At 48.7% G+C, this 17,158-nt stretch overlaps 2 protein-coding genes and 1 non-coding gene across 3 annotated transcripts; 2 read left to right on the plus strand and 1 right to left on the minus strand.

Moving 5' to 3' along the window:
- Window positions 1-5,309: 5,309 nt before the first annotated feature.
- EDB82DRAFT_297818 (uncharacterized protein) lies at window positions 5,310-7,102 on the plus strand. Its single transcript, XM_025737426.2, has 5 exons — window positions 5,310-5,500; window positions 5,589-5,742; window positions 5,794-6,053; window positions 6,214-6,336; window positions 6,427-7,102. The coding sequence occupies exons 2-5, from the start codon at window positions 5,613-5,615 to the stop codon at window positions 7,045-7,047; spliced, it is 1,134 nt and encodes a 377-aa protein (XP_025592288.1). The 5' UTR covers window positions 5,310-5,500; window positions 5,589-5,612; the 3' UTR covers window positions 7,048-7,102.
- Window positions 7,103-8,450: 1,348 nt separating this feature from the next.
- EDB82DRAFT_t233 lies at window positions 8,451-8,522 on the plus strand. Its single transcript has one exon. It is a non-coding gene; the product is annotated as a tRNA-Gln (tRNA).
- A 1,268-nt stretch (window positions 8,523-9,790) lies between these two features.
- On the minus strand, window positions 9,791-17,071 carry EDB82DRAFT_434762 (transcription factor/nuclear export subunit protein 2-domain-containing protein; the record flags this gene model as incomplete). The annotated part of the gene is made up of 3 exons (XM_025737427.1): window positions 9,791-12,221; window positions 12,268-12,344; window positions 12,392-17,071. The coding sequence occupies 3 exons, from the start codon at window positions 17,069-17,071 to the stop codon at window positions 9,791-9,793; spliced, it is 7,188 nt and encodes a 2,395-aa protein (XP_025592289.1).
- Between the last annotated feature and the right edge of the window lie 87 nt (window positions 17,072-17,158).

Consider the following 17,158-nt stretch of genomic DNA (forward strand, 5'->3'; position numbering starts at 1 on the left):
GACGTTTAACATTCTCAAGATATTTCTATAAAGAGTATACTAAGCGGACGGAAGAATTTGATTCCTCTACACCCTCACGATGCAATGCATATGAACCGATTGCCGCGGTGGCGGGCGGCTTGCAGATGGATGGCAGACCCTGAAGTCGCATTACCCGGTCAAGTCTGTGATTTGCTCACAATACTTCTTGACAGCTTGAAGCAAGAAACAGTCCACGTAAACCCGTAGACATCATATGTACAGTACAACAAGGTTCGTCGGCTAGTGACAAGACAACTCACGTCTAAATCAGCTGTGCTTCGTAACACCGCCTCGAAACGAGACGTTACCAGCCGGTCTCGCTACAGTACTTAACCGTGGGGGGTTGACATGTGCGAATATCACGATGGAACTTGCCTAGGGTATCGTGGTCTTTCTGGCTTACCATTAGTGGTGGTTAAGGTTTAACAGACGGAGCCTCAACTTTAGATGGTCAGTGACAGGTAGTCATGATGACAGCGGTCAGAGCGACATGCAATGAAAGAAAGACAATATGGCGGTCTTGGTCTGTACCATGCATGACAGCCTCGGTTGACGGCCAGATGATGCTGATGATGATACTGTACATCTTACCACGTCCACTAATGGTTACTCTTGAAATGCAAGAGGAAACGCGTAGAGACATTATAAACAAAGTCGCACAAGGTAAAACCCCAAGGAATAACAAACATTAATACCTCGTCCCCCAGCCTCCAACCCGCAGAAATAACCCCCCACGTAGTCTAGTTAGTTCAGTTGCTTGCGTGACTCTTCTCCAAGCATGCACAAACACAAACAGCCGAGAGAAGAGGAGAAAGAGGGGTTTGTATTATTTTGGTTGGGAATAGTGTCGCAGAGTGAGACATTACGAAGCGACTTTGCCACGTCCGTGTTCAAGCTCAAGCTTAAGCTCAAATAATAAAAAGGGTTCCTTTTTTGTGTGTGTAAAGAAACAAAAATACGATACGCACGTAAGAAATCGGAGAAGGTCTAGCTTCTTAGACTATTGGACAATTGGGTATCGTAGGATGGTAATAAAAAAAAAAGAAGAAAAAAGAGGGTGTAGTCGTTCGCATAGACGAGGTTGCAGTGCATTTCGCAGTGTTGAACTGCACTTGGCGGCAGTTCGTGTTGGTCTCGGAGATGGTGTTGAAGTCGGATAGTGAACTACAAAAGATGGTGGGCATCAAAAGATAAACCAAAGCTATTGGCTAAGAATTCCTTGGTGATAATCGATCGATGTTATCGCACAGGTGCCAACTTTTGCAGAAATGATAACTATGGTGTCTTTTTTCTAACAAGGATCATGCATGACTGCCCCAGATTCCAAGCCAAGGTTCTTTTCTATTGCACGGAAAAAGAGAAGCTTTACGAACGACTCGACTGACTTTGCATATCGTACCATTCACAAGGTTCTTAACGTGGTATAGACGATGATGTTAGAGGGGGGTCAGCAAAGCCAAACCTAACTTGAACAAAGCCAGAGCCATATTTGTTGATTGACTTTTTGTCCAAAGTTTATAGATGCTACAAAGGTAACCTTGAATTGGGTACTAACTGGCTGGGGCTGGTACAGGGAGGGGAAAAGAAGAGGCGAGATAGATCGTTACCTGGCCAAAAAAGATAAGATTACTGATGGATATGGAGATGGAGATGGAGATGGAAAATGCCTAGTCTAATTTCAATGAACTCAATGAAACGATCTGATCTGTTAGTGACGTCGAGAATGGTAAGGGAGAGTTTAGTTGGGTTGGTCGAGGTTCTTTTATTAAATTGTCAAGGGTCATGGTATGATGGATCTATACGAGAGCGGGGAGCCCGTGACTCCTCTCCTCTCGTTTATGGATACAAAGTTTACAAGGGCAAGGCTGAGAAAGAGACAGTCATTCACGGGTTCTCGTTGATGTAATGGCTAAATAGGTGCAATGTGTGCAATGAGATCCGTTCACTTTACTTACAGAGCACCAGCTTCAAGATTATTCAGGTCCTTGCAACAAATAATATACCCCAGTTCCTTATCCCTTCTGCGGGTCGGCTCCAAAATGACTGAAACAACAGAGTACTCGAGAGCAGGGGTTCTGTTGGACCTCGATTGGAGAGCATTCAACCTGCTTGTTAAAGTGGACCGACCATCCCATTATTCTCGCGACATGGTAACGCTCTGGGTAAAATCCAAGTTCCAATGTCGATCAAACAATCGATCTCTAAGCAACAGAGTCAAGAAGATCTCTAACTAGTAATGTGCACATACATAAAGACGCAAAAAGGGGCCGGAAATGGCCCGTTATGGTAGGTGTCTATGCCACATTCAACGGTGCGGCGCGCCCAACTCAGGGACATAACTAGCACAAGTTTCTTTTCACGAACGAGCTTGGACAAAGGATAGCAAAAAGTCGAGCTGTAATGAAGCGGGATCCACGGCAATGCCATGTCCTCATTCTGTCGTCTTGAACTCAGACATAAAATTAGGAATGGTGCCCATCCAACAGTGCCGCTAGCCTCACAATATCGTATCGTATCTAAACTCTTCTCAACTTAACTTATCGCGCGTGAGTGGGAACGGTGGAGTCAAAACAAGATGATGGAGGATTAGAGGATGGGCCTACAAAAAAAGATGCAACCATTAACCGAGTGCTTAATTCTGTCTTGTCTCTGTCAATGTCCCGTCTTCAGGTTAGACTCGGATCAACACAGCAACAATGAGATCGGATCTTGGGAAGAGCGCGAATTACTGTTACTACTAGTTACGGGTTCAACAGCCACTGGAAAACACCGAGGTCAAATCCAGAGGCCGCCGTGTTTCAATCATGTTGTTCTAGCGAGTAACTATCATCTCCACTCGTCATGACCAGAGAAGCGGGTCGATGAGTTTCATCTTCTTTTCTTTTGCTCATAGTTGAGTCGTCATGTAAGAATAGCCTCATGAGGAAAATGTAGAGAGATAATCAACCGAGACACAGAACTTACACAGCTTGTGATAGAAAAAGTGTCAAGGATTGATGCCACTTCGGATAGTGAGTTGCCGAGGAGAGGAGAGGAGAGGAGAGGAGAGGAGTGAAATGGATGGTGAGTGACTTGATTACTGTATCCAATTTCAATTTCAATCTTGCGAGCACATAGCGGCAAGCCATGGTCAGAGTCAAAGGCCAAAAGCCAAGCCCATTAAGTCGGGTCAGGTCTAGATCAATAGTTCGATGTCAGGAACCGTGGCAGCAGTTATTAAGACTGGAAATAATATCTGAATAAATTCAGAGAGGCGGACAGGTCATGGCTAATACAAGGATCACTCATAATACCATCTCACCACCACCACAATTCGCATCCAAGACCTTGAATTGCGATTGTCGGACGGATCAAGCATTCACTCCGCGACAATTACAGTACCTCTACATTTCCAATCAAGATCGCCGTTCGCACCCTTGTCCAGGGCCCCATGTAGATCCCACTCCCTCTTCCCCTTTGACCCTGCAACCTCTACACGACATGGCGCGACACGACACGCCCCCCTCCTTTCATCCCACCGTAATAAAACCTACAGAGGGGGACAGCATCTGTCAATAACACGCATGCGCTGGAACCAACAGCATTTCAGCGTTGGAGCCTCCCCCGTGGTGACGACATTGGCTTAGGCTCCTTGGGTTTAGATCATTTCAGGCGCCATGAGTTTTAGTTTCTTGGTATGAAAGGGGGGAGAAAACGAAACGAGGGTCCATCTTTATTTTATTCCATTTGTCGTTGTTCATAAGTTTTCTGTCGCGCTGGGCGTCGATATTGAATACAGCACTGACGCCCAAGTAGTTAAATCAGATCAGATCACCAGAAGCAAAGATTCAATGTCAGGGATCTCGTCACAGTGACTCGGTTAGAGAGTACGTAGACAGCTTCATTCATTACTGTAGTCCTGTTGGCCAGCAACAACGCGAGAATTGCTTACCTCAGGCAATTTATTAACTCATCTCTTGAGTCGATCAATTCTGGTTCTTCTGGCTCGGTCAATTTCTTTCAAGTTCCTTTCTTTTTATTCTCTTTTTTGTTCCTCTTAATCTCTTGTGCACAATTGATTTGTCCATTTATTCATTCATTCATTCCATTCAATTCGTTCTTTTTATCGTTTCTTCGTTACAGCATCATTTGCAACACTGTTTACTCCAAAAAAAACAAACGGCCACTTTACGCCGAAATATTAGCTTCGTCGCGCGTTGGTCTCGGATCACTTTCTTCCCGTCCAATTTTTGACTCGTCTCTTTGGTTCTTTTCAATACGTGGAGCTCTTTGTCTGCCCAGCCTTGGCTGTCGAGCTGAGAGTGTTGAACCTTGCCTTTTTGGTCACACGCCCCCTGCGATACATTGGACGGTACGTACTGTACCAAAAACTTTCACTCCCACGGAGAGTCGTATGGATCGCAGCCTCCAGTGCAACTCTATCCAGGTTACTTCTCTACAGTAACAAGGGATTAACTCAACTCAAGTCATCTCATATCATATACACAAGGAGTAAACAGACCATCGACAATTACCAACCCAAGGGTACGAATATTGCCATTACCAGGAATCATTCTCTCAATATTATTGACTCCTCCCTCCGCCGCTATTCCCGAGCTCTCTCAAGTCAGGCCAGATCTGGTTAGCAGAACTATCCTCGTCTTCGTTCGTCCTTCCTTGTTTCCCATCCCGGTCGCTCCTGCCGCCGTCCCTCCACTAGAACCCGGGACTACCGTGCTAGGTACAGATACCTACAAGGCTCTTACCTGATCGGTCCACGCTAGTCGCTACTTCCTTCACACCTTTTTCCCTTCCAGTCTCTCCTTCTCGACCTCAACAGCAGTCACCTATTCCAATAACTCTACCTTCTTCCCCCCAGCCTCCCCTACTCATACTCAAATCTCCTCACGATACCTATCTTGCTAGCTGGAGCTTGCTTCTCTTTTTCTTTTTACCCGCTTGACTTTTTGGATTGTTGGGTTTTTCCTGGGACGATTATTGATTGATATTGTTGAACTTTTGGGATCGTATTGTATCGTATTGTTTGCCTGGGATTTAGAAGGATTGTCTGATATCGACAAACACTCGAGCATCAACACGAAGCTCTTGATTTATCACTGCTACCGACCATCGCAACTACACTTCGACATCGGCATCGACAGCTTTGACAAACCCGAGATATCCTAACCGACATTGCTACCGAACGTGGGCCCCATCTCCGAGAAGCCACTCTTCACTTTCTCGCCCTTCAACCAGCGGGTCACTTGACTGTGTTACCTCGCTCGACTCGGATCACGATTGACGATACCGGCTGTCTTGCTCCGAAAGACATTTATCCACCCCAAGATCGCACCGGTACCACTGCATCCTCGACGTCCGACGTGGTATGGCTTGGAGCTTCTAAGAGTCTACTGCGACCGTGTTGTGTCGTGACTGACCTGCTTCATCTCTGTCGCACACGACTTCACATGCTCTTTTACTGCCAAATTAATTGGTAAAGGTGTGTGATATTGGATCACGAGCTTGTCTTCCTTGCCTGGCCACGTTTCCCATCAACCCGACAAACTCTAACCTTGAACTCGGTGTAGTTTTCGACCAAACTCATAATCAACATGTTTTCTCTTTGCAGGAACGCCCAATCTGCGGGTCTTCTCTTCTTATTAGCATCGACATGGGCACCCTTGGCCAAAGCCCTGGATATCGAATACTGTGCCAACTTCAACACTGGCGAGACTTCCAGCAGTATGTAACCTTTTAATCACCAATTTTGACAACATCTAATTTGAGATATAGACTACAGTATATACCAGACCAACGGCCTGTGTCATGATCACTGTTTCGACGACTATGCCTACGCCATCACCCAAGGCAAGCTGTGCTGGTGCTCAAACTATGCCCCTGTCAAGTCGGTACAAGAGAGTGATTCCAAATGTGATACTCCCTGTCCCGCATGGCCTAAAGAGGTCTGTGGTGGTGATGGTGTATATGGCTATATCAACCTTGGCAACATAGAGCCATCTGGATCTCGAGGACCTTCTCCCTCATCAACCAAAGTGAGTACAATCCTATGATATGATTATGCTTTGTGTTGTGATTGCCTTGCACGTTGTGATCGGACGAGTGTCTGCCCACCAGCTATCCACCTGTATAATCTTGATCCACCTGACCTCCTTGAGTTTGGTAAGATTTCACGGCTTAACAGGCAACACTCAGGCAATATCAACTACCATGGCCGTGTCCAGAGTGACTGAGACGGTACAGAACACAGTGACAGTGAAGCCGTCAACCAAGTCGACATCCACGTCGATAACCTCCACGACGCCAGAAAGCTCAACTGTACGCCTTGCCTTTGCACGCATGTTATTCCAACTCGGGAATCTGGTGATGTGACCAACATATCTGGACAGAGACTGACTACGAATTTAGACAGAAGAAGACCAATCCTCTACTGAAGCATCTGCGACCAAGGCCACTTCGACCGATGACGAAGAAGCCACCTCAGCTAGCGTGACAGACCAGCCATCGTCTATTGTGCAAACTGTCACTGCAGGGGGTACTGTCAGGACGGTGACTGTCTTGCCGACACAGCAGACGGCTGGAACATCGGCAAACGAAAACACACCTGAGACAACTGACAAGAGTGGACTCGGCACTGGCCAGGTTGTTGGCATTGTGGTGGGTGTTATCGCTGCCGTCATCCTTGCCGCAGGTGTGGTGTTGTTCCTCTGGTTCCGTCGCAAGAAGCAGCAAAATGAGCAGGAAGCTTATCGGGACGACCCCAGTATCCGAGATAGTTCCTCTGGTATTGCTCAGCGACCCGACATGAGCACAACCGGTGGCTCACCAATTGCATCAGCCGCCGCAGGCAGTCGCAACAGTACTCTACAGGTCGATCCGCGAATGGATCCATTTAAGCAAGGCCTGTACGTCCGAAGCGCAAGCCACGAGAGTATCAACACTTTGCGCGACGATCACGACTATTCGAGGAGGATCCAAGCACCCAAAGTACTTCGTGCAACCAACCCCGATCCAACGTCGGAACCTTGAGCCGAAAGGGTTTTGGCAATGGATCAATGAAATATGTTCCACACGAGAGGACAAAAGGCCACAGCTGGCCCATGAAGCACACGAATCTCACTTTCTCCGGCTCACATTTTCACAACCTATGGGGTTTTTCTTGCATTTCGAGATACCAGGAAGGCGTTGACATTTTATATGGGGGAATGGGAACACATACACAACAGCACAAGAACGAACACTCCTCAGTGACGAGTGGGGTCACGGTATGGGTACATGCATAAGCGGGCTGAGCGACTGTTGCTTTGCACAGCGCTATCAGTAATGTCATAAGGACATGAGCCGACTGCTTACTTTTCGATTCAATCTTATATTTTACTGCATTACGACAACGGCGGCCTCGACTAAGCAATCTTTGGTAACATGGAAATGGATGGATTGTCTTTGCGATTAATCTTGGTTTGAACAAGTTGTACGAGCATCAGTGTTGGCTTCAAAGTCTGGATATAATATGCAGGTCGCCGTTGTCAGTTTGGGGTCACTTGCTATGTACATAGAATTAGCATGCATGGGCGGAAGTTGATGGGTGGAATAGCGACCAAAAGTATACTTATTTTCTTGGTCTGGGAAGATGTCAGGCGTTGCCTGATGAGTGGTTCCCAAGGGTTTGATAGTACAATTCAACCGATCACTGGTTTGGTATTATATGATTGTGGTCCATAATGATTGTGATATGTTTCCATCTGTCTACGAGCAGTCTTCATACTATAAAATAGCTGGTGAAAACTAAGGCCAAATCTGCAAGTTGTCTTGTATCTAGATTGGAGGTTTGGACGTTATATCTTGGCGCCGTGAAGCTAAGAGGTTTTCTCTCACAACATATCATAACCTAACTCTACCTTGGTACTTGCATTAATTGGTGTTTGACGCCCAATATACTTGAATGACGGCAGACTGCTTAAACCAGCATCATTAGTGGTTTAAGCTTTAGCCTCCCCGACGTTAAAGACTATGAATATACATGGGGTGTTCAAATAACATGAGTGTCTGATATGAGGAGTATGTAGTGATAGTAAAGACTTTCTTTTGTAGGTTGCAAGTTAACAAACATCCAAATTTGGCGTGTTGAATCAAGGAACAACGTGATTTACATTCATTGGCCAAAAGGCTCGGCCTGGCACCCGCTTCTTCAGCCGCGGTATCGTGAACCTCGAATTTTCAACAATATGCCAAAACACAGCAAGTAATCGATTAAAAATAATTACATCGCAACTATAGCAACAATCCAGAAAGGGTTAGTTTCGGTGGCCATTTTATCGACATGTGACATGGCTGTTGCTGGCACGTGACATGACTATCGCATCCTACTAAAAATTTGTAATTTATATAAGTCAGATTAAAAATCACCGTTATAACTAAAAATTCCCAATTAGGGTTTCGTGGTCTAACGGTTATGACTGCGGATTCTGATTCCGCCAGCGAGGGTTCGACTCCCTCCGAGACCTTTACTTTTGCTGATTTTTTCGATGAGTTGTGAGTATATTTTAGGGTACTACTCTCTTTTTCTCTTTTTCAAGATGGATTATCTGGGCTTGGCCATGGGGTTAGATGACTTAGTCTTGCTTGTGTACACGACGATACCTTCTCTAGTCTAAACTGCTCTCAATAAGAAGACCTAAACTGAAGCCTCTATGTGTAAATGGACTGTTGGTGAATCCTCTCCTATGAAGGATTTATTTTTCACCTCTGAACTATAGACTTGTACGTACATCAGTTTGCATAGGATAGATCTTGGGCAAGATTGTTAATGTTACAAAACTCCATATATAAAAAGACTGTAGTATCAACTGTTTTCTTCAAGAGGGCACGGTAATTAAGTGGCTAAGTTATTGGAAGGAAATGGATATCAACTCGAATTTGAACCTAACTTATTACTCAGTAGACGAAACTGAGCAATCACTTCACGTTGGCTCAAACTGAGTCTCAGTCTATATCTTGCATTGTAATCTTGGACCTTGAGCTCTCTTCTACCTATAACTTGGAAGACGCTGGCATTGTTGTTATGATGACCTTATTAATCCTGTTTTCACTGGTTGAGTTTTATGATATTCAGTTTGTACAAATACCGCAAGTGTCAGTAACTACAGAGTCGGGAGTATTTGAGTCTAATGTTGGTCATGGCGTATAAAGGCATTGAACACAATGAGTTGTCAAGTCATCTTCAAAACCAGTAATAGTTTATCCTGGTCATTCAGTTCTATACTGACTCGGGACACGCTACAGTATCTTACAAGGCTTCCAACAAAGGCACTTTTAGTCTAGTATATATCATTATCACTGATTTCAAAAGTCATACGCTGCCCAAAGGGTATCAATCCAAGCACGCCTTGCCAATCCAACGCCCAACCATCCGTAGTAAATCTCAGAGGGTCAAATGTCTCGTTGTAACCCTCCGATATCCGCAAGACCGATTCAGAAGAGAGAGCAATGTAGTCTCCAAGGGAACAATTGTGTAAATAGCAGTAATAATTGTAGTAACGTAGTAAAAGAGAACTGTAATGCAAGGTCGAATGGAGCATAATGTGATAAAATTCTGATAAACGCCCGATAATGCGACTTGTCTGTGATCCGTTCTTGGTCAGACTGCTTGCTTTGCCGTATCCGAAGTCCTCTTCTGCGTGGGTTGTATTCCATGACTAGACTCGAAACCCTCCCTTCTTTTTCGTTCTTTCGTACTCAAAACATGCTGTGCCGACTTTCATTCAAATTATCTTCATCGTCGGGCCCGCTTCTCTCGATCATTCTGTGACCCTGCATCTCCCTCGCTTCTCCTCTTCCGCCCACGAGGGTCATCTCGTCCGTCGCGGCGATCGTCTGGTCGTAAACCTCCCTCACGTTGACCTCGTCCTCCTCTACCATTGTTTGCCCAGTCTTCACCGCTGCGGCTGCTTTGACTATCACCTCTATGTCGACCGTCGCGGCCCTGTACAAGATCTCTTCCGGTAGGAGGAGGCCCCATTGGTTCGCGTGGAGCGCCGCTAGGTTCTCTGTTGGAGCGTCTGGATTCACGCTCTTCCCTACCACTCTCTCCAGCCCCTGAGCGACGGTCACGGTGTTCACGATGTTCCTTGTCTCGACCTTGACTTCGATCACGGTCGCGATCACGGCTTCCTCGACGCGAAGATCTGTTTGATCGGCTGTCGCGATCGCGTCGGCCACGCTCATGCTCACCGCGGCCTGAGCTTTCATCTCCATTGGCAGGCGCTCGACTTGAAGATTCGTTCCTGACCGGATCTGGACGTTCCTGTGCTGGTGTGGTGGCCGGCGAACCCCCAGTCAAGACTTGAGCATCTGAGCCACCACCAAGGGGTTGGCGTGCCTGGCCTCTCCTTCCGCTGCTGCTTCGGGTTGTATCAGGCATGTTGGCTTGGGCTTGTTGCAAAGTGCTATTGATGCCCGCAAGCTGCCTTCGGCCACCACTGCGACGCTCGCTAGAAGCCGGTCCGGTTGGAACATTGGGTTCACCAACTGGAGACCCAGTATATCCTCCAGGTGTTTGTCGCGGACCAGAACTGGGACGATCGGGAGTGTTTGTTCCGCCCATGGACTGTCGACCATGCCCATGGCTATTGCTGGGCCCATGAGGTGGTTGTCCCGAAGGGGGAGGGGGAGGCAGCGAGTTACCGCCACCACCGATCTGAGCAAGACGCTCGGGATGAACGCCTGTGGGAGTTGCATTGACCGACGCGGGAGAAGGCATGTTTTGGCTAGGGCCAGCATTTCTAAGTCTGCCCCCGGGGCCTCCAGGTGTGCTAGCAGGAGTGACTGGACCAGTATTCTGCTCGTAGCCTCTTCGCCCTCTTCCCGAAGATGGGCCAGTAGGAGGGGGTCGATCTGGAGTGGGCGGTCGCTCAGCTTCAGGACCAGCAAATCGACCGTCAAGTCGACCTGGCAGAGCTTGTGGTCCGCCATGACCTCTTGTTGAACCTCGTCCACGAGCCTTGGGGCCATGTGGAATATCGGCTACAGGCTGAATAGCATTGAGGCGGCCGTATGAGTCGTCTTGATGAGCGGGCTTGTGATCAGGCTCAGAGGCACGCGCCGAAGCACCATGGAAACCAGGAGCGTCACGGCCCTTGGGTGCAGAAGGTCGTTCGTTCTCGCGGTCCATCGACCTGTCTCCACGGTAGTTTCCTGGCAGCGGCGAACGCTCTCGAGGATCTCGTCCAGAGGGTCGATGTTCCACGGGATAGTTTCGGTCAAGTCGTTCTTCACGACCACCGCGTCGAGGTGATTGGACACGAGAGTTATGTTCTCGGGTTTCATTCCTGGGGGCACGCGATGGCGTGCTATCCTTGTTGCCTATCAACGCCGCCCTCTCTGGGTTGATCGTGTCAAGTGGCTCAACAGGAGCGGTCTTGCGGCCCCTACCTCGGTCAGAGTCAGGCGCACGAGTTTGCTTGTTATCTTGAGCAAATAGAGCAGCTCTCTCTGGATTGATATGGGGTTCGGCTGCCTCAGCAGCGGCAGGTGCAGTAGGAGCTGAGGTCGGGGTGTCATTCAGACGACCATGATCATGGCCTCTGCTGCTCTTCGCATCTCTAGGCCGTTCTCGCTCGTGTTCGCCGCGACGCCCTCCGTCAGATCTAGACGGCTCTCTACCGTGTTCCTGTGCTCGTCGGTCAGGGAACTCGCGAGGACGATCTGGACGAGCAGGATCGAAATTTCGCGAATCTCGTTGGTCTCGTGGTTCGCGTGTCTCCCTAGAATCTCGCTGATCCCTAGTGTCACGAGCTTCCCTAGGCTCTCGTGAATCTCTGGAGCGTGAATCTCGTGGTTCCTTTCCGTCACGACGCTCATGACTCCTAGATTGGTTGAATCGATCAGGAGTGTAGTGGGCAGGGATAGGCACATCAGGTCGACTGGGGAGGGTATGGGGAGGGCGTTCAGGCAACGTATTAGGCCGAGAATCATGCTTCCCGGATGTACCAGCTCCTGAATTTGTGTTTGCAGCGCGGGGCCCTGAAGGTGTTTGATCACGCTTGGTCGAGTTGGACTCTCGGGACGACCCTGGCTTGGCCGGTAACAAGTCCTTCGCAGGACCTGTAGGCTTTGTCGAATCAGTTCCAGAGGTCTTTGAATCCTTTGAATCCTTGACCTCCCCATCTTCCTCTTCTGTTGTGTTTTGTTTTCCTCTGAAGGGCCTGCTCATGTTAGATTAAGAAATACTTGGGGGATATTACGACCTACTTTGCGGAGCCAGGCTTGAACTCTGGCGCGGTTGCACGTAGAGATGCCTTTTCTGACTCGTTCTGGGCAGGTCCAGCCTATTGTGCGTTAGTCATGTCATATAATGTAGCTTCGGGATACTTACACCACCAGGGCGGAAAGCCTGTACCATGACCCATTTGTTTTTCCTCCGCTGCAATTCTGACATTGCACCTTGTGCAGCAACTGACAGATCAACACGTCCACCAACCTCACTATCCGGTGTTGGCTTTGCAATAGACTCTTGTTTGGTGATAGTCTGAAGGAGTGAAGAAAATTTGGAGGCCATAAAGTCGATCGCAGGGAAGAAGTCAAGGACCGCCTTCAATACTGTGATAGCGTTTCGAATGTGCATCCATTCCGCACCTTCCAAACAAGAACGGAGAGCACTATTTAGGTTCTTGTGCCAGCGGAACAGCATATCGCGGAATTGCTCGTGCTCTACAAATGTCAAGGGCTTTCCGTTGTCGTCGAAAGTTAGAGCAAATCCAAGACGAGGCTGATCGCTCGGCCCTTTGCCTTCCTTATCATACGCACCCAACCTGGGTTGATCTTTAGACTTATCCTTCTCATTGGGGACTGGTGCGTTCTTGTGCCAGCGTGACAAATCTTCCAAGATCAGCTTCAAGAAACGACCAAGGTACTCAGCCTCCATAACAGTTGATGTGAATATAAGAGACCTCAAGCGGTTGGCATTGAATAGCCGGTCGTAAAGAGACATCAACTGAAAGCCTGGGGCATTCCCTTCGTGAAGCGCTTTGATGAATTTGTAGGTATACTCGGCATCAGCTTTGGATAGAAGCAGGCGAGGGAGGAAACACTGCTCAAGCAATGTGTCGGAAATGCTGCCTGGCTTGGCTCGAGGCTCTGGGAATGAAGACTGGAACTGCTTGCTCAGAAAATACTTCCACTTCGCCTGTCGCAGGAGGTGTTCGCCGCATTCCTCGGAAAGGCCGATCTGAAGCTGCATAAGCTCCTTTCGCTTTTCCATTTTGCGTTCTTGTCCTCTTCGTGACATGTCGCTGCGATCTCGTGTAATAGCAAGGTCTTCGGCTCTGAGACGGTCTTTCTCTTGCTTGTAGATCTTATCAGGGCAGTAGAGATCGCCCAGCTGAAGAGCCCAGAAGGTAACATAGAGATCTGGGGTAATCTTCTGCCAGGTCTCAGGGCGGGCAGCATCTTGAATGGTTTCCACCAGGGGCTGTAGTGCTGATTTGATGAGAGAATTATCTTCAGACTTTTGTGTCTGCGGCAGGTTAGTGGAGGGGTTCCGCGTTGTTGTATCTTGGGAACCCACCTGGTCGTCGGCCTGTGGTGTCTCTTGGCCGGGTGTATCGTTGCCGCCATTTGTAACGGGCGTATTGGACATGGTCACGTCCCCTTCCTTGTCTGTAGATTGAGCAATTTGGGCCTTCTCTTTGGTCTCTTCGATCTTCTTTTGCTTCCAAGGGAACATGCGGTGGGCAAGATTTGCTCTGCCTATCATGAAAGCTAGACCGACATCGAGACCGTACGAATTGATGAGTTCGGGAATGGAGGGAACAAGGTTGTCAAAGCTGGCCGGTTCCATGTTGCTCCAGAGGAGGTCCAGGTATTGGATCAAAATGCGGTGAGAATCGTCAATCATGGAGGAAAGATACTTGATGTGAGCTTCATCCTCTGGCACTTGGAAAAGTGCTGCTTGTCGGTATTGCGCTAGGCTGATAAGAAGCTGTGCAGCAAGCTTGGAGTCCATCAAAGCTTGGACAAGACGCCTTGAGCTTTTGATGCTGTCAAATCGCTTATCCTGGCCACGAATTAGAGTATGTCGCCGCAGGCATTCGCCTCCAGCCATTGACATGATTTGATGATCCGTGAAATCAACCGAATCCACAATTCCACCCATGGAAGTGATGAGCTCCTTGAGGATGATAAGGTCAGTAGAGTTACCCTTGATAAGCTGGTCGTTGACATATTGAAGAACTGGTGTAGCGTTCAATACAGTGTATCGTCGGAAGACTCTACCGGAGAATCTTGACAAGGCTTGCAACCATTTACTGGTAGTGAGGGCGTGTTCAGCTTGAGTACGGCTCCTCGATTTTCCGAGAGAGCTCATCAGGGACCACACAAGCACATCGTAGGACAGGTCTGTGAAGTACTTTGCACACTCCACGAAGGCGTCAATCAGGTTTGGGTAGGATTCCAATTGTTCGAAAGCAACTCGGAACACAATGCCAGGAGATGAGTAGCTGGTCTTGGCGAGTTGCTTGGCCATTTCGCTCAGGTTGGTAAGGGAAACTCGCTTCATGGTGCCCCGAGTCTCCGATGTTGCCTTTGCAAAAGCTACCTTCATAGCAGGCAGTCGGGATATTTGACCCTCGAACCACTCAGCATACATGGAATAGCGAGTAGTCATAGGGTAATGCCTCATAAGTTCCCAAATTGCATTGACAGCGGAGGCGTTAGCCTTGGTGTGGCTCAACGCTGGCAACAAAAGCCGTCGTAGGAGATCGTGCCATCGAGTGAGGTTGTTCCCGGACCTATCGTCTCCAAGACTCTTGGCTCCAATTCTGGCCAACTTGGTCAAGAGCGCCTCATCCTTGCCAATGTTGACACCGGAAATGTTGAGCAGTGTCCCACACAAGGTGAAGATATCGTCCACGGTTTGGCAAACAGGGATATTGTCCGCCCATTCATCCCAATAATACCGGTAATTCTGCGACTCGTTGGTGTCGATCTTGTCTGGAAATGGCCATCTAAGTGATTTTCGGGTTGTCAATCTGCTTAGACGGACGCTGCCTTTGGGAAGCCCAGATTGGTCAAAATCGGGGACGAGTTTGGTCGGACAGCCAGGTTCGCCTACCACAATAGGTCGACTATCGTGAAAGACTTTGTCGACAGAATAGTGCAGGATGCGATGGATTCTTTCTAGCACTTCGGGAAAGACTTCGGGTATCCAGGGGAAGCGGCCGAGAATGAATAGCGATTCGGGAATGGCACCAATAGTCAACAATTGGGTGAGCAGCGCCACCTTCTGTTCCAGGGGCTCAGGCAACTTTGGTTTGTTGTCTGCCGCCTCTGCAGCAGCTTCTTTAGCGTCTGCCTCGGCCTTATTGGGAAGCTCCCGTCGAGGAAGATTCGAGCCGTTTGGATTGTCGTCGTCACCCTGGGGTAAGACACCAGCCATGAGAAGAGCGTTCATCGGCCCACCTTTGGCGGTTCGTTCTGCCTCTTCAATTCGCTTCAATTCCTTCTCGCGAATCGTTTCCATATCTTCATCAGCTGGTGAGAGATGTGGATAGAGGTCAGTCAGCGAAATGAAGCCAATCTTGATGAGAAGGGCCGCCAGATAGAGCAAGTTCGCAGGAAGGACATCTGATTCGTCTCTAGCGTCCGAGTTGTAGAAACGCAACTTGAAGCCAAGAAGCTGCGCCGCTGTACGGTTGCCTGGAGGTGGTAGGGTCTTGGTTTCTTGTACCCATTGTCGTTCAATATCAGCCGCAGCGTCTTCGCCTGGGGATCCGTTTGTAATGATAAGTTGCTGAGAGTCGGAATCTGCCACTTGCCGGCCGCCCAACTCAAAGAATGCTGCAACATGCACTTCCCGAGCTCGGCTCCAGAATGCAATATCACGAACTCGTTTTCTATCCTCCAAAACCTTCTCGTCCTCTTCTGTTGTTGTCCACTGCGAGTACTCTGGTGTAGCCCACAAAGGCAGGCCGCCCACGTAGACTGCAGCACTGAATTTGAGATGAGAGCGTGGCCACCAAGAGCTAACTCGAAGAAATTTGACAAAGAACTTGAACTGCTTGATCAGCACAGCAGCTGCAACGTCAAGAGTCACATCCAAAACTCTTCCGACGTCGAGATCAAAAGTTCCTATCAGTGCCTTGATTCGTTCAAAGGTTTGTTCGGCCATTTCTGGAGGGGGAGGCGCTACACTGCTAGTTGTAAATAGTTCTGTGATGAGTTTGGAGTATCCTTCGGTTTCCTCGCGAAGCAAGTTGTAGTTGGCTTGTCGATAGAGAAGATTCGTCGCCTGCTTGATACCCAGTTTGACGAAATTATCTCTGATAAGCCCCAGCTGCTGCAAGACTTCGGGGTCGAGCACCTGCCGCATCAAGTTTGAAGATACACCAGCTGTTAGAACGAATTCCCTGAGGGTCGGTCGGTAAATGGCGGGCTCGTTATCCATAACGATGGACAGAGAGTCAAGAAATAGAGTGTGGGGAGCGAACGCGTATGAATCCTTAATAATCTCCGTCGTTTCGTCACCGAGGATTTCCTTGACGCAGGTACCTGCATCGGCTGGTGGTAAGCGACCCTCGACGACTGCATGCACGAATTCTTGAAACAAGCTTGATAACTCGGTGATATCGACATCGTCTCGCGATTGCTTTCCATGTTGAATCATCTCGCCCCGACCACCCTCGGTCCAAGCGCTAATCTTGTCGTCCGTGAGATTATTATAGCGATAGTTAGAACGGACCGGAGAGGGTGGTCTCATTAGGGGAGGTGGTACGTAAGTTGGCTTCTTGATCGCTGGCGGTGGCGGCGGCGGCGGTGGCGGTGCGTGTGAAGAGCCAGGTCGTCGTTGCGATGGTGAAGGATTGGGTTGATTCGGGGGTGCTCGGCCATGGCCTTGTGATGAGTCGCGTCGACCCGGACCTCGAGGTCCTCTACCACGATTACGTGACATGTTATCTTCGCGATCGTGCTGTCCGAGTGATGTTTCTCCAGGTCGATGGGGAGAAGATCGACCGCCTTCCATCGATTGGCGATCGTTCCTCTTGCGTTTCGGAGGCATAGCTCACGAGAATGAAGTCGGAACTGGAGGTGATGATTATCTCATTAGATAGCAGCGTGCGTTGCGCTATTGGAGAATGTCGTAAAT

Source organism: Fusarium venenatum (genome assembly GCF_020744135.1).
Source record: "Fusarium venenatum strain MPI-CAGE-CH-0201 chromosome Unknown EDB82scaffold_4, whole genome shotgun sequence".
Lineage (NCBI taxonomy): Eukaryota > Fungi > Ascomycota > Sordariomycetes > Hypocreales > Nectriaceae > Fusarium > Fusarium venenatum.